The sequence below is a fragment of the Euleptes europaea genome, chromosome 7 (genome assembly GCF_029931775.1).
Source record: "Euleptes europaea isolate rEulEur1 chromosome 7, rEulEur1.hap1, whole genome shotgun sequence".
In the NCBI taxonomy this organism is placed as follows: Eukaryota; Metazoa; Chordata; class Lepidosauria; order Squamata; family Sphaerodactylidae; genus Euleptes; species Euleptes europaea.
The window spans coordinates 21,617,599-21,642,773 of NC_079318.1; the positions used below are offsets into that span (position 1 = coordinate 21,617,599).

Genomic DNA, 25,175 nt, shown 5'->3' on the forward strand with positions numbered 1-25,175 from the left:
CTCTGTCTCCCATCTTTCCTAATAACAGCTGTGAGTGCTGCCCCGTCTTCTGCCCTGGTTTCCAGCTGTTTTTCCTTGCCTCGGTCTCCTGCCCGCTTTGGTGTTTCTGCCCTTGTTTGTATCATACTCCCCATGGGGTTCTCCTCCATCTGCTCTCCGTCCTCTCCTTGCATGCTATCTCTCTGCACTTCCCATCTTTCTGTACCTCCTCTGTGCCCAGTGTTGGGACCCTGCGGTGTTCCCTCGGTGCCGTCTATTCCTCCCCCACCGTTCCCCTTTTCCTCCCTTGACTCCATGCTTTCCGGTGCTACTCAACCCGTCCCTGCAGGTAAGTGCCCGGCACAGGGAGGTTGTCCCACATGTTATCAAGCCACCAATCCAACTTTGCTCCCAAATGCACACTCATCAGGGATCCAAATTCTCTAAGGACTGTATGGGTCCAAGAACAGTGGTGGTCATGCAGATGCTAGATATACAAGAGGTGAACCAAACACACTACAAGAAATTTCCTTGTAGTAGCATGGAATGTATTCCAGATACAAATTCCAGATGTTAGTCCTTTGCAATAAAAAAAAGTTGATTGCATGAGCATGAAAAGGGATCTCTTCAATTCCTGTGCGCTCAGCAGGGAAGTCTTAGGTTGTAGCCTGAGCAATTAACTTTTTCTTCCTCGTGGTGAGGAAAGCGTTTTCTTTCAAAAAGTGGATTCCACATTTCAAGTCACTTGTTAAGAGGCTATCAGAGTCAGTGTGCATAGACTGGGGGTCAAGGCAGGAGTTAACCTTCTCAATAAGTGCCAGTAGAACTGCCTTACTTTTCACATTCTTCCATAGGGAGGAAAGGAAATCACTTAATCGCCAGCCATTTGTGCTGGTTGTATCTCATGCTGAGCTTTGCAAAATGAAACAGACTTTGCAGAAGCCTCCTCAGAAGTGAAGCAGCAACAGAGGAGGCAGAGCAAAGCCATCCTGGAGGGGACTGGGGAGGCCATGCCATTTACGCAACATGGAGGTGTCATCGAGAACGATTCCCTTTTCACTGGCCTCCAAGGGTTCTGTTAAGACATAAAATTATTTCTTTTTCAAATGCAAACGGCAGGACAAGCTTAGATCGACTTTAGTCATACCTGATACAGAATTGCAGCAAAATTACCTGCTCGCAGAGTCTGATGAAAAGAAGAAAAGCCAGAATCATGGATCAGGCCCAGCTTTACTATCTGTCAAAATTCTTTCTACTGCAGATGCTTGACACCGGACCTGAACTAATGCAGAGCATGTGTTCTCCCTCCGAGCGACACCCTTCCCCTCCTTTCATAGTGTTGACACTACATTCGATTGCTTAGGTCTGCAACAGAAACTTCAGTTTATATATCACTAACAGTGCAATAGAAATACACTGATCTTGCTTCAGGACCAAGAAAGTTTTCCACTATCCACTTTCATTATCACGGACATAAATGCATAACCATCAGTTGTCATCTGTCACGGCATAATCTGCTTGGTAGACTCTCCTTAACATCCTTTTGCGGTTCCTTCCTTTTTTATCTTAGGAACACTTTGTTCTCATAGGAAAGTGAAAGCTTTTATCTTCGACAAAGAAAACACTTAACGACCTGATAAATTCCAATGATAGACGGCCCTTGGTCTTGTCTGGCAGCTACAATAGACGTCTCTTGCAATGCAATTGCAAGCTGAAGTTATTTCTTCCACAGGCACTTGGACTATACACTTGTTAAGGAAATGGCTGGAAAAGAGGCACATTATCTCACCCTTAAAATGTGGCTGGCTGGGTGCGAGACATATAAGTGAACCACCAATTGTGTACAACATTTTCTATACAAAGGCTGCAAGTGGCCAAGATGCTCAACAGGCAAATTTCAAAAGCCGTACCTTGAAAGAACTTATTAACCCCCCCCCTTTTTTTTGGTATTGGACATCCAAACTGAGGAAGAGTAGGAAACCTTGCACATTGTTTTCTGATACTTTGCTTGGTCCTAATAAAATCTATTACATAACTGTTGTTTTGGAATTTTCTAGGCTTTATTTCAAGATATTAAAGTAGATGAAAGCCGTGTAACATGTAAATCAGTGGACGTTTTGCCTTCCAAAATGGAGAAGAGAATTATGGCAAAATGTTTTTGCTTTACTATCTTCAGTACATGATCCAGGCATTCCAAAGCCCACAAATATAATTCGCATCTTTAGTGTTTTAAACACTCTTACTATGGTTGGAGCTGACAGCTCCCCACCCTGCTTGTCCTTTTTTTCCACAGAATACATTGGCTGTAGAACTATGTCCTTTTGGAACAGTGTTGTCTGTATAGTTAGGGTTGCCAACCTCCAGGTACTTTGGCAAACAGATTGTCATTTTATGATGGAACACGTTTTTCTTTTTTTCTTTTAAGGCGCCTGTATAAATGCATCTGCCAATATGGTTATTATGCCAATAAAGGTTCGTGTATGTATGTACTACGAAACACAATGTTATCTGGTACCACACACATTTCTAGTTTTGAAGGAATTTTCTACCAAAAGATACATTGGTATTTGGCTTGTGGTAGAAATATACCCCAAATGTAATATGTGAACATTTTTTTTCAAAGCTCAGTTAGAGGGTTAAGCATTCAAAAATTTGTTGTAATTGTGCCTGAAGGGAACCTACCAAAAGGATTCTGTTCCCTGAACATAAGAACATAAGAACAACCTAAGAAAGGCCCTGCTGGATCAGACCAAGGTCCATCAAGTCCAGCAGTCTGTTCACACAGTGGCCAACCGGGTACGTCTAGGAAGCCCCCAAACAAGACGACTGCAGCAGCACCATCCCGCCCGTGTCCCAAAATAATAGGCATGCTCCTGATATTGGAGAGAACAGGTATGCAGCATGGGTTAACCTGCACAAGGGTTATGTAATTCACTTCTGGATCTGGAGTAGAATACTTTTGAGTGCCAAAAAAAAAAAAAAAAAGGATCTCCCCAAATATGATCACACAAATGCAGCAACGTCTTGTGGTGTTCCTCATCAAACATGATTTTTTTATGGACTTAAATGAGGTCAGGTCTGCATGTACATTCATTTTTGCTCACTCCAAAAACAAATAGGGAAGCTTATTCAGTTTTCTGTGTTTATTGGAATATACATTAGGTGAATGCATACTGGACTACACATTTCAAGAATGATGTTACATACACACTCGTACTAAGATACTAAGGTGTTTGCTCTTGTTTTTGCCATCAAGTCACAGATGACTTATGGTGACCCCATAGGGTTTTCAAGGCAAGAGACATTGGGAGGTGGTTTGCCATTGTTTCTGAGGGCTGAGAATGTGGGGCTGGCCCAAGGCCACCCGGCAAGCTTCCAGAATGGTGTGGTGGTTAAGAGCGGTGAACTCTAATCTGGAGAACTGGGTTTGATTCCCCACTCCTCCACATGAAGCCTGCTGGGTGACCTTGGGCCAGTCGCAGTTCTCAGAACTCTGTCAGCCCCACCTACCTCACAAGGTGCCTGTTGTGGGGAAAGTGATTGTAAGCTGCTTTGAGACTCCTTTCGGTAGAGAAAAGCAGGATATAAAAACCAATTCTTCTTTCATGGTGCAAGTGGGAATCTAACCTGGGTTTGCCAGGTCCTGGTCTGACACCTTCACCACTATACCACACTGGTTCTCTCTAGATACTAGACAGTTGCAATGGTGGGAGATTCATTGTTGTGCAACAACAGTCACGCAACACAGCACCCTGCTCCAGATCAGGGTCATGGTTCTGGTGAAAGAAGGGTTTAGACTACTAGCGAATACAGTAGTTTTATATCAAAATTGTTCACACGTTTTTGCTTTGCTCCTTATGGCTCACAGTTTAAACTGCCTTTCTGTTCTATCTGAAAAAGCAGTGTTTACTGTTAGGTTGACAGAGATTACCCTATTGAAAGAAAATACCTGATTTTACTGGCTATCCTATTAGTTCAGGGTGTTTGAACCAGGGAAAAAGTCAAAGCTTATTGGAGGTACCGTGGTGCTGACTTGCAAGTAACGATGGGAATGACCATCAATCCATATTGTGATATCCCATGCGGAATAGTACCATCCTAAACCCACTAAAGATAACAGGCTTACAAGGACTGGACTGTCGGTGTGTACACTGAGTGTGGAGCGGCTCTGCGGAGAGGCATGGGTACTTACTGATGGGGGGCTGAATTTGTCCTGGGCCCGTTTTAACTTGATTTAGATGCAGGACTTCTAATGAACTGTGACTAGCCCAAGGTCACCCAGCAGGCTTCATGTGTAGGAGTTCGAAAACAAACCTGGTTCAGCAGATTAGAGTCCAACGCTCATGTGTTAAGAGTGGGGAATCAAACCCGGTTCTCCAGATTAGAGTCCGCCGCTCTTAACCACTACACAACACTGGCTTAGCCACGTGAGTCACTGGTAGTTCTTGACAGGGCACCGTCTCTGCTTAATTTGCCTCATAATATGCCCCAACCGTACCCCAGTTCTGCAACCTGGGGGACATTTGTTGACTGTAAGCCTCTATGATGATTTGATGGAGCCACAGCTTTATTTCCTGAGCTTTTAGCTTCACCGAGGAACCTTAAACTTTGTCAGACCCCACAGTTTTCCCTCTCTAAATTCATGTATTTAATTAAATTTCTACCCTGCCCTCCCCAGCCTAGGCTGGGTTCAGAGCGGCTTGTCTCCTTTCTGTTGCAAAACCGACTCATCTGTACCGTAGTCTAGATTGACCGCAACACTCTTACCAAGTCTCCTTAGAACTGCTCCTTAGACAGCCTTGATCTAATTTTGTGAATAAAATATCTCTGCAATGGAGCTGTAAGTCACCCCCCACTGTTACTGTCTTGCTGCTATGTTGCTAACTCTTCCCCATCCAGTTGAGGTGCTTGTGTGCGCGGTGAATCCTACTTCTGCAGTGAAAAAATGGACTCCATAATGTAAACAGGCGGTGACGGTTATGGCTCTTTGTACGGGGCAACAATACTGGAGGGGGAGCCAGGGGGAGGTGATGGCACCAGATGGCGCATGTGACACCAGAAATTAGCCCCCCCCCCCGCCCATCACCACAACGTAGCTTGTCATACAGCCCGCAACTCTTTTGAAAAACAAAACTGGCCCTGTTCAGGTCAGATAGCACAAAATAGGAAGTTGAAATTAACATTACCTACAGTGGCAAGGATTTTGCAGGAAACATTCCTTTTTTAAACGACCTTTAAAACTTGAGCTAATGACAACGGCCTTTAAAAAATGCAAAGGAGCCAGACAGCTGTTTGCAGCAGTAGATCATAATAACATTAATTGAGCCCGCAGCAATCAGCGTGATAGAGGTACTATGTTCTCACACAGTGTTTGTAGAGTAGTTTTCCTTCTTCAAAAAATGTATTGCGTCTTTAATATAAAATATTACATTTGTCACAGTCAGGGCTGAATCTTATTTAGCCTCTTGAATTTAAGTGGAAAACAGTATCAGCATCTTCCTCTGAGTTACACATAATTTCTGACCCTAAGCCTCAAATACAAACAACATGTCTCAAAGAAATCGGTTATCTGGCAGGATATGGCCATGATGGAATTAGGGAGTGAGTTTTATTGGGTAAGCAATATTAAAAATGGATGAGCAGCGGAGAGTACATGATTTCTTAAGTGAGCCTGTGACATGTACTGAGCGCCTCTCCGTCTGACTCTGATGGGAGCTTCCAAGAAAGGAGCTGCAGCTCCATCTTTAGCAGATAAATCCTTCCCTCCCCCTAGGGGAAGGCTGCACATCTTCCCCACATGTGTATTAGACAGGACCCGGTTGAGCAGGCTACTTCAGCTAAACACTTTACATCTAACAGAATGTTCCTCCCCCCCAAATGGAAGGGGATATAAAGCCACACCAAACACACACATGGATTTACAAAACAGAAAGAGGAAATGAGTAATCGAGTCATTTATACAGCATTAGCAAATGAAAAGGTACCCTGCCTTGAAATCTAGGGGTTTCATCACATTAAGTTTAACAAAGTCTGTAAGTACCTATTCCTCCTTTGTTTTGCAAAAGGAGGCAAAGCCAGCTAACAAAACAGTTGCTTTCTCTCCCTCAAACCATGGTCATCACTTTCAGAGAGGCAGGTTGGAATCTCCTAATCTTCTTCTTGAGGGCCTTTGAAGCTTTGATGCGACAGAGTTTGGGCATTGGTGGAAGAGGCCTGGAAGAGGCCTGAACCGCTGAGGATTGCCTGACAGAAGGGTTGGGCCACACCAGTTCATGCTCCTCACCTTCGTCGTCATAGTCGAGGGTCAGGCTGCTGCTGTTGCTGCTGCCTTGCGAATCGCTCTCACTGGACTCGCTGTCCCCAAAGCGGTTGGCTGTATAATCACTGACCTCTCCCTCGCTGGTCTCAGCAATGGTGGAGTGGAAGAGCGAAGCACATTCTGCAGAGTATTCAGAATGGTCGGATTCGCTTTTGGCATAAGTCCCAGGATGAAAGGGGTAGCGCTGCTTCGAGCGAGACCTCATGCTTACAGCGCGCATGATCCCAACTCTCTTTGCCTGGTGCCTTGGCGGGACCAAGGGAAAGCCGCTAGAAAGACTGGCAACTTGGGCCTTTGCGGAGATTTCCACCGTGGACTGCCATTTGCGCTGTTTTCTCTTGGCAGCTGTGTCTATGTAAGCTGCTTCAAAAGAATACATGGAATTAGCAGACGCCTGGTATAATTCAGGCCCGCTGGGTACTTGAGGGACTCTAAATGGCACAGGATATAGACTGGATTCTGAGCAAGACCTTCCTGTAGCTTCCCCAGCAAAACTAGGCCTCCTAACAAGGTTTCTTCCTCTGTGCTGTCTCTGCGGAAGATTCCACTCAATAGGCAGCCTGGTCGGAACATGGTGAACACCCCTTGGCTTTTCTGCATAAAAAGTCTGCTTCCCAGGCCTCAACACCTTCTCGCTGTTTCTCCTCTTTACCTTTGCAGGTTTCATTTTAGAGTTAGCGAACCTCACCCTGACTTGATGGGATTCCGCCGGGACAAACCTGGCGTGCACAAATTCCCCCTGGGGCAATAATTCATGACCTCCTGCCTTCAGAGCACTAAGGCTGACAGATTTCTTGTGAGATTTCTTGGCTGGGGCAACACTAGTATTGGGGGGGCTCCGGCTGGAATCGTCGGTCGCTAGCTGTGAACTAGAAGAGCTGGGCTCCAAGCTGCTTTCTCCTGCCTCTGTCCGAGGACAGTCTCTTGCGGACAAGCTGGCAGGAAAGCGGCTGTTCCCAGCCGATGGTGATGACTCTGCATGAAGCATGGTGGCCGTCTGCTCTATGTTCACACAGTGTACAATCCCCTGCTGTTCGGCACATTCCCCCTCAGGCATCTCCCTTTGCAGCTTCTCTTCAGCTTTGTTATGACGCAGCGTGCTCCCTTGTTTTTCCAGCTGGCTGCCACTGCTGTTAATTTTCACTCCACCAGCACTAGGGATTATAATGAGTCTCTGGTGCATTGTGGATGGCTGGTTCTTTGTTGGGCCCCTCTCACCAGCTTCCACCTGACTGTTTCCCCTGTAGCGAGTCAGCTGGAGCAGTTTGTTGATGTAACTCCCTGGCCTGGGCTCTACGACCAGCCGCGTCCTAATCAAACTGGGTCCAGTTGCATTAGGTGCCATTCTGTCAGGCAAAGGGTGGGCCTCTGTTTCTGGTGGTGGCCCCGCCAGAGAAAAAAGTGGACTCTGTAAAGCTACGGCATGAAGTGGGCTGGGGTAAGGATATACATCATTCCCACTCTTAGAGACCAAGTCACTCTGGTATTTGGGATCAACACAATAGTACTGGATTTCCACTTCTGGGGAAAGCCAAAGGGACTTGGGGTCAGTCACTCTGGGGAATCCTGCGTCTGCTGTTGTCAGTCTTTCAAGGTCACCTGGTTGGAAGACAGATTTTTAAAAAATATTTTAAATTTTTTTTAAAAAAAGGATTTAAATAACAAACAAACATAAAGCTGCCATCGTGGTCAGACCAAAACCCTTCTCATTTTACTCTAATCTGATGAACTAGATTTGTTTCCCCACCCCTACACACGAAGCCAGCTGGGTGTCCTTGGGCAAGTCACAGCTGTCTTAGAGCTCTCTCAGCCTCACCCACCTCACAGGGTGTCTGTTGTGGGGAGGGGAAGGGAAGGTGATTGTAAGCCGGTTTGATTCTGTCTTAAGTGGTAGAGAAAGTCGGCATATAAAAACCAACTCTTCTTATTCTTATTTGCGCTTGGCCCTTTTCAAATCTGCCCTCAGGGCCGGCTATGGCACAGACACAGCTTTGATTGTTCTGGTGGGCAGTCTCCACCATTAAGTTGACAAAGAAAACTCACTAAACCTATTGGCTGAATTTTATACAGTTAGTAATGGAATTTTGTTAAAAGACCTGGAGTATGGAGTTGGCATTAGAGGGTCTACGCTTACTGACTGAACAAAGAAAGTATATTGCCAGTTCCGGATTTGCATCTCGACAGTTCTCATGAGGAGTCTCACAGGTTTATGTTATCACCTATGCTGTTTAACATCTATGTGAAGCCAATGAGATCCTCCAAAGCTGATGACACCAAACTATATGCCACTCAAAATAGGGCTCCAGCTGCAGCCATCTCTGTGTATGGTGTTTAGAAGTTGTGGTCAAGGAGATGAAGGAGAACATGCTGAAGCTTAATTGTGACAAATCAGGAAACCTCAGGTCTTGGAGGAAGTTGTGCCGGACACCTTGGATAGCATCGCTTTAATAGCACCTGGAGTATTGTGTGCAGTTCTGGAGGTCTCACTTCAAAAAGGATGTGGACAGAATTCAGCGGCTGCAGAGGAGAGCGACGAGGATGATCAAGAGCCTGGAGACCAAGCCCTATGAGGAAAGGCTGAGGGAGTTGGGAATATTTAGTCTGGAGAAGAGGAAATTGAGGGGGGACATTATTGCTCTCTTTAAGTATTTGAAGGGCTGTCACTTAGAGGAGGGCAGGGAGCTGTTCCTGTTGGCAGCAGAGGATAGGACTCACAATAATGGGTTTAAATTGCGGGCGGAAAGGTACTAGCTGGATATTAGGAAAATGTTTTTACAGTAAGAGTTGTTCGACAGTGGAATCAGCTACCTAGGGATGTGGTGAGCTCCCCCTCACTGGCAGACTTTAAGCAGAGGCGGGACAAGCACTTGTCAGGGATGCTCTAGGCTGATCCTGCATTAAGAAGAGGGGTTGGACTAGATGGCCTCTATGGCCCCTTCCAACTCTACGATTCTGTGATTCTGTAATACCAACAGACTCAGATGGCACAAAATGGTTTTCCCCCACCCCCCAGCTTCATTTCACATGGATAATGCCCTCCTTTTGTAAGCACAGCTGGCAAGGCAACGCTAACCTACACTATAGTAACATCATGATGGGATTACTGCAATGAACTTTATGTGCAGAAGCCCTGAAAACAAAGTGGCCGCTTCAACTGATGCAGAATGAGGCAGCACGTCTGGTAACAGTGGCCAAGTGCTTTACCTCATCACCCCAAGCTTTCATACTTTACACTGGGTACTAATGTCCTTCTGCATTTGATTCAGCATCCTGGAACTAACCTGCAAACTACCCTTTGAACCCCTTTAAGGCCTGGGACCATCACATCGAGGGACCGCCTCCCCTGACAGGAGCCCACATGGCTGCTTCAATCATCATCCCATCTTCTGAGTTGAGGCAGGTGACCGCAAGGGATAGATGACTGCCATTACTGATGCACTTTGGCACCAGACCTAGAATACTTATTTTCAAGTGGGTTTTAATTGAATTACATGTCCTTTACATCCCCAGTACTCTTGGTTGGTTGTATTTTGGTTGGTTGCTGTCTGTTAGTTAATTATTGAGAAGACTGAGAGGGGATATGATAACCATGTTCAAATACTTGAAGGGCTGTCATATAGAGGAGGGTGCCGAGCTGTTTTCTGTTGCACAAGAAGGTTGGACCAGAACCAACGGGTTGAAATTGAATCAAAAGAGTTTTCATCTAGGCATTAGAAAGGATTTTCTAACAGTTAGCGTGGTTCCTCAGTGGAACAGGCTTCCTCGGGAGGTGGTAAGCTCTCCTTCCATGGAGGTTTTTAAGAAGAGGTTAGATGGCCATCTGTCAGCAATGCTGATTCTGTGACCTTAGGCAGATGATGAGAGGGAGGGCATCTTGGCCATCTTCTGGTCACTAGGGGTGTGGAGGGGGGAGGTAGTTGTGCAGGGGGTTGGAGTTGATGGCCCTGGTGGTCCCTTCCAACTCTATGATTCTATGATTGTTGCTGCTGCTTCTGTTTTAAAATCTGTTTTACAATTTGTTATATTTTAACAAGTTTGGTGGATTATACTTTTTTATTGATTACATTGTATAATGATTGCTATTGCCTTTTTATTGTTATTAACCACTTGAGCAATTTAGTGCAGAGGCTGGATATAAATATTTTAGTTAAAAATATAGACATGCAACGGCGGTTTTTAACATGTGATTGCTACTGCTTTCTTAGTATTTTCTTTCCCACCAAGTTTCATCAGGATATGAGAATAATTACCTGTTGAAACGGGTCGTGGCTTAGACCTGGTGGGAGTCCCAGAAATATCTGGGCAAGCCTTGATTTGGCATCCATCACTAGAATAGATTCCTTGCTTCTGGAACTGGTTGTGCACTGTGGTTTCATCTGCAGATTTGGGACGGTAATCAAGGACGCTGAGACAAGTTTTGAGGTGCTGAGAACCGGGCAGCAGACTGGCATGAGAAGAGGAGATGGATTCACTGAAGACAGATGTACAGGAGTTGGATAAAGAGCAGGAGCCACCATCACTCAATTCATAGAAGCCTGTAGGATTAAAAGAAACAGAAAGCCCCCCCACAAGGTTCCATTTCAGACAAGGGAGAGTGTTTTGGACATTTACAGCGCATTCCTGAGCCGCGCCGGTGGCCAGGACGAAAGGCCTTTGGAGGCTGGTGAAGGCCTGCGCTGGCGCAAGGGCCCACAGAGCTGGCGTCCAGGCGGCGTACGTCGGCGTTTGTGGCCCCAGCGCTGGAGTGCAGGCCCGGATGCCAACGGAACTTTCCGCCAGCGTCCAGACGGTAGCAAAGGCCACGGCAGCATCCCGGGAGGCATTCCCTGGGCGTCACGGCGCCGGCCTAAGGGTGGGGCCGCCGTTAGGTGGCCTCCTAAGCTGTTACGGCTTGGGAATGCTCCCTTTTTTGGGGGGGGGCAAGATACGCCACCTTTTATGCGGGTTGCACAGATTTTTGGCGCCACGAGGAGGTTTTGGCTGGGCCTCCAAACAGCACAGCAGGCATTCCGCTCAGGAATGCATGGTTAGATACAGTTTGAGTTGCCATGATTCATGTACAAGCCCCAACAAATGAATCCGCCCCGTTTACCTGAGCTGGGTCTGCTGTCACTGTCAAGGTAGTCAATGGAGGTCTTGCCAACATCCAACTTTAGTTCGCTAATTTGTTGGTCCAGCTGATCCAGGTGGCTTTTTAGTCCAACATCTTGTCTTCTCAGACGTGACTGTTAGCAATGGGAGAGGGGAGAAAGGGTCAGGTTAAGATTTAAAGACCAGCTGGTGGGTTTTGTTCATTTGAAACAAAATTAATCTTTGAAGGAATGGAACATTCCTGTGGATCGTCCAATGCCTAGGGCAACCTAGAGGCAGTGGGTATAATCAACATATATGAAATAATAACCCCAGTCAGAAAATGTTACAAGACCACTCAAGTGGACCAGAAACCAACTTATCTGACACCTCCATATAGCAATGGTCTATTTTCCATTGTTTGTTAAATATTCATAACCATCCAATAACGCAAAATATGGAATGCAACACCACCATCACACTCAGCAACAAAAAGTAATTCTGTGGCACTTAGAAGAGTCACACTCACAAATTTTCCTGGGTGGAAAAACTGAGTATGATGGCATCAGGAGAGGGACACATTCTCAGTAGCATCTAGCTTCAACCAGTGTTCAACCTCCCTGAACTATGAGACAAGCCACACACACACAAAAAAAACCCCTCAAAGGACCTGTGGGAGCCACCTCTGTGATTGGAAGGGGGAAAATAGCTCTGATATTTGGAACTCAGGCTGAACTGAGCAGACTTCAAAGAAAGCATAGTGCCGATGAAAATATTCCATAATCTGCCTCATTAAACATTCTGTTAATTCCGCACTATGGATTAAGTTCATCAAAAGATCTGGCAAAAGGTCAACGAAGCCACTAGACCTAAATGGCCTTACAACTTAATTACAGTGGTTTAACACATTTCTGGATCAAAGACGGGTAAACTATTTTTGAAGTTACTGTTCCTTTATTTGCTCTTTTTTAAAAAAAGAACACCAAAATTGTTTTAAAGCAGAATTCCTGAGCAGGTTTTCCACCCCCGAATTTCACTGGAAACAGGAAAAATTCTTTGTTCACATTTCGGGAAGGCAAATAATTAAAAGCGCTAAATTTTGATGACTATGATACCACTTCGAAGAAGTGGCTATTGACTAAGTTGGGGAGAGAGTGGACCCCGAATCTGCCTGCTATATATGTGCATCACTAGCAAATAAAAAGTGCATTTTCATCATATCACTCACTATTTTCTCGAAGAGCCAGCCACCATGGTCATCACTCTATGGCTGGGAATGTCTAGGTTCAACTCCAGGAAGTTTATTGGGCAATTTAGGGCCATTCACTCTCAGCCTGATTGACTTGACAGTCAGCAAATTATGAAATATCCGCCAACTTGCAAAGCTAAGGAAGACACTGGATGCATAACCCTTCCTACATTCACTGCTTTTCTTCAACACCAGCGCCGCTAGCTGCTTTTCGATTCCTGGCCCGAAAACACAAAACTCGAGCTAGGTGATTCAAGGCTTAATGAGTCTTGCCAGGTCCCTCTTCACCACCGGCGGGAGGTTTTTGGGGTGGAGCCTGAGGAGGGCGGAGTTTGGGGAGGGGAGGGACTTCAATGCCTTAGAGTCCAATTGCCAAAGCGGCCATTTTCTCCAGGGGAACTGATCTCTATTGGCGGTTCCTTCTCCCTTGGGGAAGGGCCGTAGCTCAGTGGTAGAGCATCCGCTTGGCATGCAGAAGGTCCCAGGTTCAATCCCCAGCATCTCCAGTTAAAGGGACTAGGCAAGGAGATGATGTGAAAGACCTCTGCCTGAGACCCTGGAGAGCCATCAAGAGGTGTGGCTCAGTGGTGGAGCCTCTGCTTGGCATGCAGAAGGTCCCAGGTTCAATCCCCAGCATCTCCAGTTAAAGGGACTAGGCAAGTAGGTGATGTGAAAGACCTCTGCCTTAGACCCTGGAGAGCCACTGCCGGTCTGAGCAGCCAGTACTGACTTTGATGGACCACGGGTCTGATTCAGTATAAGGCAGCTTCATGTGTGCATGTGAAATCTCCAGCTAGTACCTGGAGGTTAAGCAACCAAAATAAACACCACTGCACTGATGCTTGGCTCTTAAACTAGCATTTTGTACCTTGGACTTTGAAAGAGTTTTGTATTATATTGTATGTTTGTTATATGTTAATTTGTACACTTGATACACTTTGATACACTTTGTCACACTTGTGTGTTGTCCGTTATATCTCAATAATTCCAGCAGTACCTGGAGGTTTGCAACCCTAGGCTTAATCTTTATTGATCATATACACCTTCAGAGCCTTATTCCTTACTCATATTCATAACTGCCTGAGAACCCCTGAGAGGGCCAAAGTATCCCAGACTGGGAGAACTTCTTCATCACTCTGCCAAGTAATAAGGAAGATTTTATCAGATGCAGGGCGCAGCTCTACAGCAAAACCTGTTGAACAATGCAAGCTAAACTGTTGTCCGTATCAGTGGCCAGTGTAACAACATCTGCTACCAATATCAATGTGTGGTTATGCCCCAAGCCTCTGAGCATTTAAAGGACAGTGCTTTACAAGAGGTACAGTCTCCCAAAATTTCCTTCCTGCGGGATATTATCTATGTTACTGGGCCCGTTCTGACAAGTTTGCATTGGCCCAGCAAAATTTATTAAATTTCAGAACCAGCATCATTATTTTAAATATTTAAAGCTAGAAAGATACAGATTTAATACTTGCGCATTACCTTTTAGAATTTTTTATGTGGTTTTTGAACAGTGCATGGCAGGGGGGGGGGAGTATTTTATATTTCCCTTAGTCTCACCCATTCAGGAAGGCCCAGAGTTTTGTTTTCATTGCTGGAATTAATTGCTTAATGATTAATGTTTTGCCAACCAATCCCTCCCTTTGTGGTTTCTGATTAATGGCAAAGAGGCCACAAAGTGTTCAACAAGGCTCCCAGGTATTCAAAGATAATTTACTGCACCTCCAGGATGTCTGTGATTTTTACAGCATTTTAACCAACGTAACATTTACACCAGCCTCCTTAACCCTTTCCCTTTCCCCATTGTCTCCCACCGTGGGGACGGAGGTGGTTTCTGAGAAACGCCAAACTTCTTATTAACTTCTAAAGACCAAACATGGCTTGTATTCATTCATCCGAGTCTTGGATATTCACAAGGGTAATCCGGAAATCAGAATAGTAAACAGGAGCCTTGAGGCAGTTTAAAGACCAACACTTTTTTATTCCGGCATAAATTTCTGTAGATTAGCGTCCACTCCAGGATCTTTGAAAAGCAAGCAGAACTGAATTTTATTAGAGAACACTGTGTGCATTACTTTACCATCAAGCAATTCAGATGCAAAATCTGCGAGATGCTGCCCAATGAGGAGGCAGTTGGCTTTGCAGGCCAACTGTAGGCCCATGTTGGAAGCATCCAGCAACACAAGAGACATCATAAATCAGTATTTTTTCTTTCTTTCAGAGGTTTAAGTAGAATTTTGAGAAAGTCTGAGGCCCCGTTATCTGACCAGGATAGCCCAGGATCGCCCGATCTAGTCAGATCTCAGAAGCTAAGCAGGGTCGGTCCTGGTTAGTATTTGGATGGGTGACTTCCAAGGAATACCTGCATTGTGACCCAGAGGCAGGAAATGGCAAACCACCTCTGAATGCCTCTTGCCTTGAAAACCCTACAGGGTCACCATAGGTCAGCTGTGACTCGATGGCACACAAAAAAAGGCCCTTTGACACCCGCAAAGGTCATATATGCTACAATTGTGACCTCAACTTTGATGTTTGCAAAGAGCGGTTTAAAAAAGCACAGAGCATTCTGCAACAGTGCAGACCAAGGTGCAAAAGTCATAGCTCTAGCTAGGGCACATTTTTAAATCTGTTATGGACAGAAGCTTTGCCACTGGCTTTTCCAGATGTAAAGTAAACCTTGGAAACATTTTGGGTTCTTTCTCCTCCCCCCGCTAAAAATTCTTTACTGAGAAATTACTGAATATATGAAACAGCACTGCACTGAGTCAGACCATTGGTATACCCTGACTGGCAATGACTCTCAGACAAAGGAAGGTCTCTCCTCGGCATCTGAGATCCTTTTAGCTGGAGATGCCAGGGACTGAACCCGGGACATCTATATGCAAAGTATGGTCTCTAAGCCATGGTTACAACTATCCAGGACACAGCTCCTTTTGGCAGTTTTCTAGGGGTGGCCTAGAAAACGGAGGGGGTTACCATACTTGTATTCCCAGCAATGTATTAAGAGTTTGAAAACGTTATAAAAAAATACTGTTCGCACTTTGTTTGGCCCCTTCAGCTGTGAAGACGTCTTCCAACCATTTATAAGCTGTGGTATCCAAAAACCATTTTAAAACGATGTTTTTTATAACATTTTCAAACTCTTTAATACATCGCTGGGAATACAAAGTGCGGTAACCCCCCAAACAAAAGCAGCTATGTCCTGGATAGCCCAGGCTAGCCTGCTCTTGTCAGATCTCAGAAGCTAAGCAAGATTGCCCTTGGTCAGTATTTGAAGACAGACCACCAAAGTCAGGACAAGGAGGCAGGTAATGGCAAACCACCTCTGATCATCTCTTACCTCGTCATTTGCCTACAGGGTCACCATAAGTTAGCTGTGACTTGACGGCAGAAAACAGAAAAAAAGAACAAAGTTTAATTTATGAAGTTGCCTTATACCAAGTTAGACTATTGGTCCATCTTGCTCAGCTTTATCTTCTCACTGGTCACAGTTCACCAGGGTCTCAGGATGAGAAAGGTCTTTCACCAACATCTAGAGACTCTAATCTAGAGAACTAATCTGGAGAACTAGGGCAGGGGTCTCAAAACTATGGCTCCAGAGCTGCATGCAGCTCTTTGGCCTGTTGAGTGCGGCTCTCCGAACTTGGTTCAGAGCCCCTGCTCTTGCGGCCACTCGCGCCGGCAGCCAGGCTGCGGAGCCAGTGCGCCTGAGAGAGAGAGAGAGAGCAGGCGAGCTGTCTCTCCCCCCCCCCCCCGCCATGGAGAATGGCCGGGTCCCCCTTTCCCTTTCCCTCAATGGTTGGGAGGCTAAAGCCTCCCCTCCCCTCTAGCCGCGTGATTGCTGGGCTGGCGGCTCAGTGGTTCCTGCCCCCCCACCTATCAGCTGTTGGGCAGGGTGGGCTTCCTTTGGTAGACCTGGCCTCCGGCTGAATCCCATTGGGAGGCCAAGTCTACCCACTGGCTTTCTTGGCGGTAGACCTGGACTCCGAGGAGGGGTAAAAAGTCCCCCTTCAGAGGCCAGGTCTACCAATTGGCTTCTATGGGCCTCCGGAGGCCAGGTCTACTGCCAAGAAAGCCAATGGGTAGACATGGCCTCCCAACGGGACTCAGCCAGAGGCCAGGTCCACCAATAGGCTTTTATGGCGGTAGACCAGGCCTCCAGACGAGGACTCCGGACGGAGAGGGGGAAATGGCAGAAACTTACAATTTAATTTTTATCAATAAATAAGATCACTATTAAGTATGATATAAAGTTTTATTCAGTGTACCTATAGTTTAATTAAGACTTAAAACTTTAATTAAAATTTATTAAGTTAATAAACTGTGTACCTACCTATATAGTTTAAGTTTAAGAAATTTGGCTCTCAAAAGAAATCTCAATCGTTGTACTGTTGATATTTGGCTCTTTTGACTAATGAGTTTGCCGACCCCTGAACTAGGGGGTTTGATTCCTTACAGAAGAGAAAAGCAAGGTATAAAAACCAACTCTTCTTCTGCAGTGTAAGGCAGCTTCATGTATGTCTTTGGTTGGCAAAAGGAATAATCAGTCAAACTTACTACTGCTGCTTACAATTACCTTCCCTCCCCCTATCCACAACAGGCACCTTGTGATGTAGGTGGGGCTGAGAGAGTTCAGAGAGAACTGTGACTGGCCCAAGGTCACCCAGCAGGCTTTACGTGAAGGAGTGGGGAAACAAATCCAGTTCACCAGATCAGAGTCCGCCGCTCATGCGGAGGAGTGAGGAATCAAACTAGATTCTCTAGTTCTCTAGATTAGAGTCTGCTGCTCTTAACCACTGCACCACGCTGACTGAGTCAGTATTGTCTTCTCCAGGGATCCCCAACATTTTGCGGGTACCTTTGGGATTCTGACGTGGTGTGGAGGGCAAGGCCACAAAATGCTTGCCATCAGTCACATAGTGAAGATCTCTGTGCTGTGGTGACAGCTGCTGCTAAAGCAAAAAATTTTTTTTTAAAAAAAAAAATCTGCACCATCAGTCAACTCTCCAGTGGCCAATCAGAAGCCTTGCTGGGCAAAAGCTCCACCTGGCCCCGCCCACTTTCTAAAGACACTTGGTGGGCACCAGGAAAGGTGTTGGTGGCCTCCATGGCACCCTTGAGCACCATGTTGGGGGACGCCTGGTCTACTCTATGGTCTGTTAAATACTTGATAGCCCCCTGCTCTGTTTTTTGCATTTTTAGACAGATAGCCAAGTTACTCTTTGTTTATAGTCCCTGCCTAGAAGGCTTTCAGTTGTGAGGACCATACAATTATTTTAGGTGCAATTGCCACATATTTTTCTTGAGAAAACCTAGCTGATGTGGGATGCTTGCAAACTGCCACGCCCTGAAAAACACTACAGTTCTGATGTATAATTCTAACGTATAATTCCCTATCTTTCAATATATTCCAGCAAGCCACACTGAACATCAATGGGGTTTAACGCATGGCCAATTTGTCTCGCCTTTGTGCCTTAAAAGTAGCGAATTCCCGTGGTCTAAACGCATGACCGTCCAAGGGCTGCGCATCGGACCCACCTTAGGCGCGAATTAAGCACAAAAAAACGGGTTAAGCAATCTTTGTTTTCTAGCGATCTTTTCAGTGCTAAACCGCTTTTTAAAATTTCGCTACATTACCGGAACGCCGGCATGCGTGGAATCACATGACTAGCCCGCTACTAACCTCCTTTCGTTCAAGCTCCCAGCCCCGACAAACAGCTGAGCTGCGGGTGAGCAAGGGCGGGGCAGGTGCGAGCCGCGCTGCTGGCTAGGAAGGGAAGTGACGTGACGGGGGAAGGAGAGCTCCTTTTATGGACTTCCGGGGGGAGGGCAGAGGGTGGAAGGGGCGGAGCTTCTCTGGCCTGAAGAGTATAAAAGGCCAGAAGAGAGCTGTAGCCAGGTAGGAGGTAGGCTGTGACCCAGGCTGCACAGTGGGCTCATTTGACCAGGTTGCATCACAAAAACTGGCTTGTGAGGCCTAAAACTAGTTGTGAACACAAAAAGGACCCACAAAATACTACCGCTACTGTGGGTAGATCAGAGTATCTACAGATAATAGAAAGTAGTGTTTCTTTTTTACCTGTTTTATCTGGCATACTAGTCGCAAATAAAATGTATTTATTTGTTATAGAAAGTAGCCTTTGGGCAAAAACGCACGGTCGCTTTAGCCTCCTTTATTCCGTTTCAGCCAGGATTCAGCCAGGATCGAACGCACGTTGGGCGAAACGCATGCGTTCGATCCTGGCTGAATCCAGGCTGAAACAGGGAATAAAGGAGGCTCAAGCGACCGTGCGTTTTCGCCCTTTATGTCATTATCTCCACCACTGTACCACCTATAGGCGATACCATTCTATCAGGGAAGGGAGTCCATATATTTCTAATGATTCAAGTAGAAATCTTTGTCACTCCCAACAAAAATGAGAACAAGGTGAACACATCTCCCCTACCCTGCCAGTTCCTGATAAGATAATCCCCCATTTGGAAGTCTTCTTTGGAACAAAATACACATAGAACTGAGCCACTGCAGGTGTCAAGAAGGGATGGATTGCTTTGGTCAGAGGTCACTGGGTGTTTCTGTTAACCCATTGGCCTTGAGCAAGCAGTAAATGCCTTAAATCATATTCTCCTTTGGGTCGAATAAAATTAAGTGGCGTCATTAGTTTGAATTATCAACGACAGGTAATCAAGTGGTTGGCAGTACACTTGTGCTGGCATTTCGACTCTAATCAAGATATGCTTACTGCAGTGTTTCAGAAGTGGGGTTTAAGCATCCCCTGAAGGTTAAAGCCAATTTTCACTCTGAGATGATTTCTGATAAAATGGCCTACTGTTAGTGGAATACTCTTTGTGTTTTCACACCTGATTGATAACTGATGGCCAAGTCTGACACCAATAAGGGGGGAGGAGAGAGTTCTGAATTAACTTGGTGTTTACTGAAGTGTGTAATTGCTAGTACTGGAGAGATTAAAGTCTATAACATTTCGATTGCATTCTTTTTTTTCTTTCAGGAATGAGTTCCAGTCCTAATATAAGGGATGGACGGGGGTTCCTTCCACAAAAACATACAGGGGTAAAGAAAACTAAACGGATGCCATGCAAATTCCATCATTTTTTCCTCCTTTGATTATGCATTTTGCGCCAACAGCAAAATATGTAAGAGTTGCCAGCTACAGTTTGCCTTGATCCTTTTAAATGTATGAGTAACACATACAATTATAAGCATTTTTATGGAAACATTTTTCTACGCATGTTATAGATTACGGACACACACATACATACAACATCTGACAGCTGGTGTAGTGGCTAAAAGTTAAGCCTCAGGAAAACCTCAATTTAAATATTACCTTAGCCATAACTTCATTAAATAGTCTTAGGCAAACCACTAAACCCCAGCATCAATGCAACATAACAATATGGGGAAAATAATACTGACTTTCCTTACAGATTTGTTATATGGAATGCAAAGATAAGGGATAAAAAAAAATGTTTTCCTCTTTGTTCTAAAAAACCTATGGTATTTGCAGATAAGAACTGTAGAAAGCTGGAAGGCTGCTATGTAGCCTATCAATCCTAAAGCCCATGAGAAAGCAATTCAGTTTCTCAGGTCTGCAGATAATGCCCTAATATGGAACTCTCAGATGGGGTGAGTTTTCAGAAAAGAATTAACAACCCCTTTAAATGTTCCAAAGAGCTTAAGATGTCTTTTGGGAAGGCTCAACAGCTGGGCCAGCTCTGGGTCTGACTCATTCTGTTTGGGTACTGGGTAACATCTGCTTCATCGCAAATATGATTGGTGCTTCATTTGACCTCTCCTCAGGTAGCACTGAGGCTTGTTTCATTGGTGCATTGTTAACATTTATGTATTTGCGTGACCTGCCCATCTTTCCAGAAGCTCAAAATGATGTTTTGGCCTCATAAAAACCCTACAAGGTGGGTTGAGCTTCATAGCTGACAATGTCACACATTTTGCAGCAGCAGACTGAGGTTTGCCACTGTGTGCACTTCTGACCGGGACAGCTGCCCAATAGGGTCGCCAGGTCCCTCTTCGCCACCATCTCCAGCTAGTACCTGGAGGTTGGCAACCCTACTGCCCAATCACAACACAGTGATAAATGCACCTTACAGCATGTCTTTGTTGCATCTGTATTTTAAATTGCCTGGTGTGCTCATAAAACATCTTAGGTGTAAACCCTGAAAAAGTCATGTGTGAAGTACAATTGAACCTAGGCAGACAAGCGCGAAACACAACACTTTAGCCATTCTTTCGAAGATCTCTTTAATCTGCTCTGATATTTGGCATTAAAATAATATGGATCTGTGTTCCAAATTTTGGGGTTTCCCTCCCAGCCTTACCCAAAAGAGTCCTAGTAGATAAACTCAAAGGTCCATCTAATCCAGCATTCTCTTCCCAACAGTGGCCAGCCAGTTTCCTCCAAGAACCCCACAAGCAAGGCATAAAGGAAATCTCTGTGTTTGTCCATAGCACTTGCTACTCAGAGAAATCCTCCATTTTAATTTGGAGGCTCTATTTAGCTACCATGGCTAATAATTACCATCTTATCCTGTCGAGCAGCCATCTCAGCCAGTGGTTATTCCCACATATTGTAGCAGTGAATTAAGTTAATTCTGCAGGGTGTCAAGAAGCACATGATTTTGCCTGCCCTAAAACTTCCTTTTAATCCTCTTCAATGTGTGAGTACTAGTGTTAGGACAGGGAATAAAACAGCATTGACTATGTACACTCAGTGCTATTTATTGTGAGGGGGAGATTGCACATTAATAAATGAGCATGCAGGTTAGCGATGGTTAGGTGTGTTTCTACCTTCTTTGGATTAGATGGTCACCCTAGAAGAGCTGACCCTCACTGGAGAGAGTCAGGATAGATAATCTCCAATACCCTTTCTGTTATACCATTTTTTAGTCTATCACTGTATTTTAATCCAAAATATTCTTTGGTAGCTGGACTTGAAATAATGAGAAGTGAAAAAATGAGTTTCATCAAGATGTATCCCTCAGAAATATCCAATAGTGCTCAGTGCATGGTGTACATCCATTACATCAATCCATTTATGTACACAACTGCTACAACCTAATGGATGTACACTGCACACATGAGCTCTGACTTGCATCAATTTATACTGAAATACATTTCTGTTCATTTCTAAGGTACCATGGGACTCCTGTTTTATTTTGCTACTACAGACTATCACAGCTACCCATCTGGAATTAACATTCTGCAAGTCTATCAGTGATACTCCAGATGGTAAAGCCCTCGGCATGCCTTTGCGCTACTCCTTCTCCAAAATGAAATGGCAAAGGATGCAGTTTGCAGCTGTTGCGATCTAATGGGACGTCTGCTGTGGACTTTGATGAGGTGTGGATTGTACCCCACATGGTCCAGTTAAGAGCAAGTCACGCTCCAAATGTATTTATTCTAAACCCACAAGGCATCTAAAAGTGCACTAAAAACAAGTCAAACCCTAAAGCAAAAGTCAATTAAAGGGTATATCTGTGACATCTCTAAAATGCTTAAAGCGGAATTTTCCTTTGGTGTACTAATCCACTACTTAGTTATCCTTTCAACTGTTTTTAGTATCACAGAAAACTAAATTACTAGCCACGTGGACACGGAGTTTGGAGACTGATACAGTCTCTTTTTATTCTTAGAAGCCGCCTATTTGCATAGGAGAGAACAAAATCACTGTCTGATATATATGCGCATGCTCAAACACATCTATCTATATGTATATATATATATGCACACATACATATATATCCAAATTTATTTATTTTTCATTCAAGGCAGCTAACAGTGCAACTGTTAGAAGACTTAAAAGTACCCATTTGCTAAAGCTGCCTGGGGAACAGCCCAATTGCTTCGGTATGTCAGCTTCAATCATTTCTCTCTCCCCTCCCCCACAGACAAACCATAATTTGAAACTCTAAAATGCTAGAAATCCCAACCTCTGATAACTTCACAGCATCTAAACTTGTGTAGAAAGTGAGACTATAAAAGCGTGTTCATAAAAGGTTCTAACATGCTTGAAATATGGACATTCCCAGGAATCCCAAAACAGAAAATGTTACCTGTAGCCTATGAAAGCCTCCTTAGTGTAATGGAAAATTTCTAAGAGTCTAATTCTATGCAGTTCTCTCCATTCAATAATGTTTTCTTCCAAGGATCATAGTGTCAACATGCTTACCATTTCAGCCCAGCTTAAATAGAGGCATAAGTTCAGGGAGAATGGTTTTTAAAAAATCTTCCCTTTCTGTTTTTATGCCCAGGACCAGAGAAAGGATATTTGGGGAACTGCAAAGTTGCACCCTTACTGGAGCCTCCATTGGACAATTTGCTGAGATTGGCCGAAGCCAAAGTTAAGATGATCTTTTTAAAGGATCTGACACTTTCTAAGAATCAAATATTGACTATAACCGGATCAAAGGCGATACATTTCCCCAAGTTTTCTCACTGACCTCAAGATTGTGCCAGACTCAAGGCAAAGTGTGCAGCCATTAATGCAAACGCATTACTAAATGGGACGAGAGCGGTTTCACATTCTTCCTGCACAAAAAGCCATGTCTACATGACGGTCACACACACACACGCACAGTACTGTAAGTGCAATTGGGAAAGTGTAATGTCAGAGCAACCCTTAAAGGCAGAAGATGCGGGGATTCTTTCTGTATTAAACAACAACAACAAAGACTTGCGGGGAAGAGATTTATTGTGGCATAAACCTCCCTGGATTGCAGCCCACTCCATCAGATGCTGGGCTCCGGTCCACGAAAGCTTATGCCCCAATAAATCTTTGAGGAGTCACAAGATTCCTGATTGTTTTTGCTTCAGCAGACCAACAGAGCTAAGACCTCTGGAATGGCTCCTTGCTAAAAGAAGGGTCCCTGGTCATACAGAACCACTTCACTGAATCCCTTGCTTTAAACACACACGTTCGCACCACCCTTCTCCGAACTGCTCCCCGCGTTGCCTTTTCAGCAGAGCAGCCCCGTTTTACAATATACCAGGCAACAGTCCTCTTTCCCCAGAACTTCATAAGAACATAAGCCCTGCTGGATCAGACCAAGGCCCATCAAGTCCAGCAGTCTGTTCACGCAGTGGCCAACCAGGTGCCTCTAGGAAGCCCCCAAACAAGATGAGTGCAGCAGCACCATCCTGCCTGTGTTCCACAGCACCTAATATAACAGGCATGCTCCTCTGATCCGGGAGAGAATAGGTATGCATCATGACTAGTATCCATTTTAACTAGTAGCCATGAATAGCCCTCTCCTCCATGAACATGTCCACTCCCCTCTTAAAGCCTTCCAACCTGGCAGCCATCACCACATCCTGGGGCAGGGAGTTCCACAATTAACTAATTGAGAGGCAAAGGCAAGCAGAAGATCGTCAGGATGGAGAACACTTCGTACAAAACGCGCTATAAGTAACAAGCCTCGCATACAGTGTACTTCTGTAACCGAGCAGCTGACAAAATCTTCAAAGAGCTGATGTCTCAATAATAGCTATGGGGGGGGGGAATCCTGTAAAAGGATTAACGAAATAATGAAGGAAGTGGTTTGCAACCTGGAGAAACCGAAGGACACGGAGTCCAAACAGGCTGCAGAGGAGAGATCGGTTTGGCACCAGCCCGTCCCTGTCCCGGCTGGAAAACAGACACCGGCAGCCCTTCGGCCGGCTTTCTAGGAACATACATCCATAGAATCATAGAGCTGGAAGGGACCCCCCAGGGTCATCTAGTCCAACCCCCTGCCCAAGGCAGGAAATTCACAACTACCTCCCCCCTACACCCCCAGTGGCCCCTACTCCGTGCCCAGAAGATGGCCAAGATGCCCTCCCTCTCATGACCTGCCGAAGGTCATCGAATCAGCATCATCCGCCTGGTATCTAGCGCCAAAAGATCTCCAAAAGATGTAGAAATCCAACCAAGCACATTGTTGGAAGTGCTCAGAAGCGGAGGGCGCTTCCTTCCATCAATGGTGGACTTGTAAAAAAAAAAAAAATCGGAAAATTTTGGAAGACGATGCACAGAGAAATAACAGGACATGTTGCATGTCACTTTTGACCTACCTGCAAAACAGAGACGCTACTTGGGATAATTCCAAACCAAATACCATTCATCCATAAGGGACTTTTCCCATATGCGATGACAGCAGCCAGAATCCTGTTTGCACGATGCAGGAACGGCCGAACCACCTCCCCCCCACCCGCCCCCCGCGGCCCCTACCCCATGCCCAGGAGATGCCCAAGGAGACGACCCGCGCCAGGCCATCGACCCGGCGCCTGCGGGCGAGCTCCCTTACCAGCTGCTCCTTCAAGGCAGCCAGGGTGGCTTCCAGCCGCCGCTCCTTGCCGCGAGCCTGGCCGCCCTCGGCCGGGGGCTGCCCGGCCAAGGCCCCGCTCACCCGCGCCCGCTGCCTCTCCCGCAGCACCTGGAGCTCCTGGAGGCCGGCCAGGGCGGCTTGCAGCCGCTCGCCCACCCGCCAGCGGTCCCAGCCGCCCGGCCGCCGCTGCTGCTGCTGCTGCTGCAGCCTGGCCGGGAGCAT

The 25,175-nt window shown here is 45.6% G+C and overlaps 1 protein-coding gene across 1 annotated transcript; it reads right to left on the reverse strand.

The window, feature by feature from the left end:
• Positions 1-5,993: 5,993 nt before the first annotated feature.
• DACT2 (dishevelled binding antagonist of beta catenin 2) lies at positions 5,994-25,175 on the reverse strand. Its single transcript, XM_056853319.1, has 4 exons — positions 24,933-25,175; positions 11,391-11,523; positions 10,549-10,833; positions 5,994-7,897 (listed from the first exon to the last, which is right to left on the reverse strand). The coding sequence occupies exons 1-4, from the start codon at positions 25,173-25,175 to the stop codon at positions 6,084-6,086; spliced, it is 2,475 nt and encodes an 824-aa protein (XP_056709297.1). The 3' UTR covers positions 5,994-6,083.

Coding starts and splice junctions, on each gene's coding strand:
- DACT2 (XM_056853319.1), bottom strand. CDS start 25,175: ATGCTCCCGGCCAGGCTGCAGCAGCAGCAGCAGCAGCGGCGGCCGGGC. Junction 11,524..24,932: donor CTGCCTTGAAGGAGCAGCTG/GTAAGGGAGCTC, acceptor CATTGCTAACAG/TCACGTCTGAGAAGACAAGA. Junction 7,898..10,548: donor GCCACGACCCGTTTCAACAG/GTAATTATTCTC, acceptor TCTTCCAACCAG/GTGACCTTGAAAGACTGACA.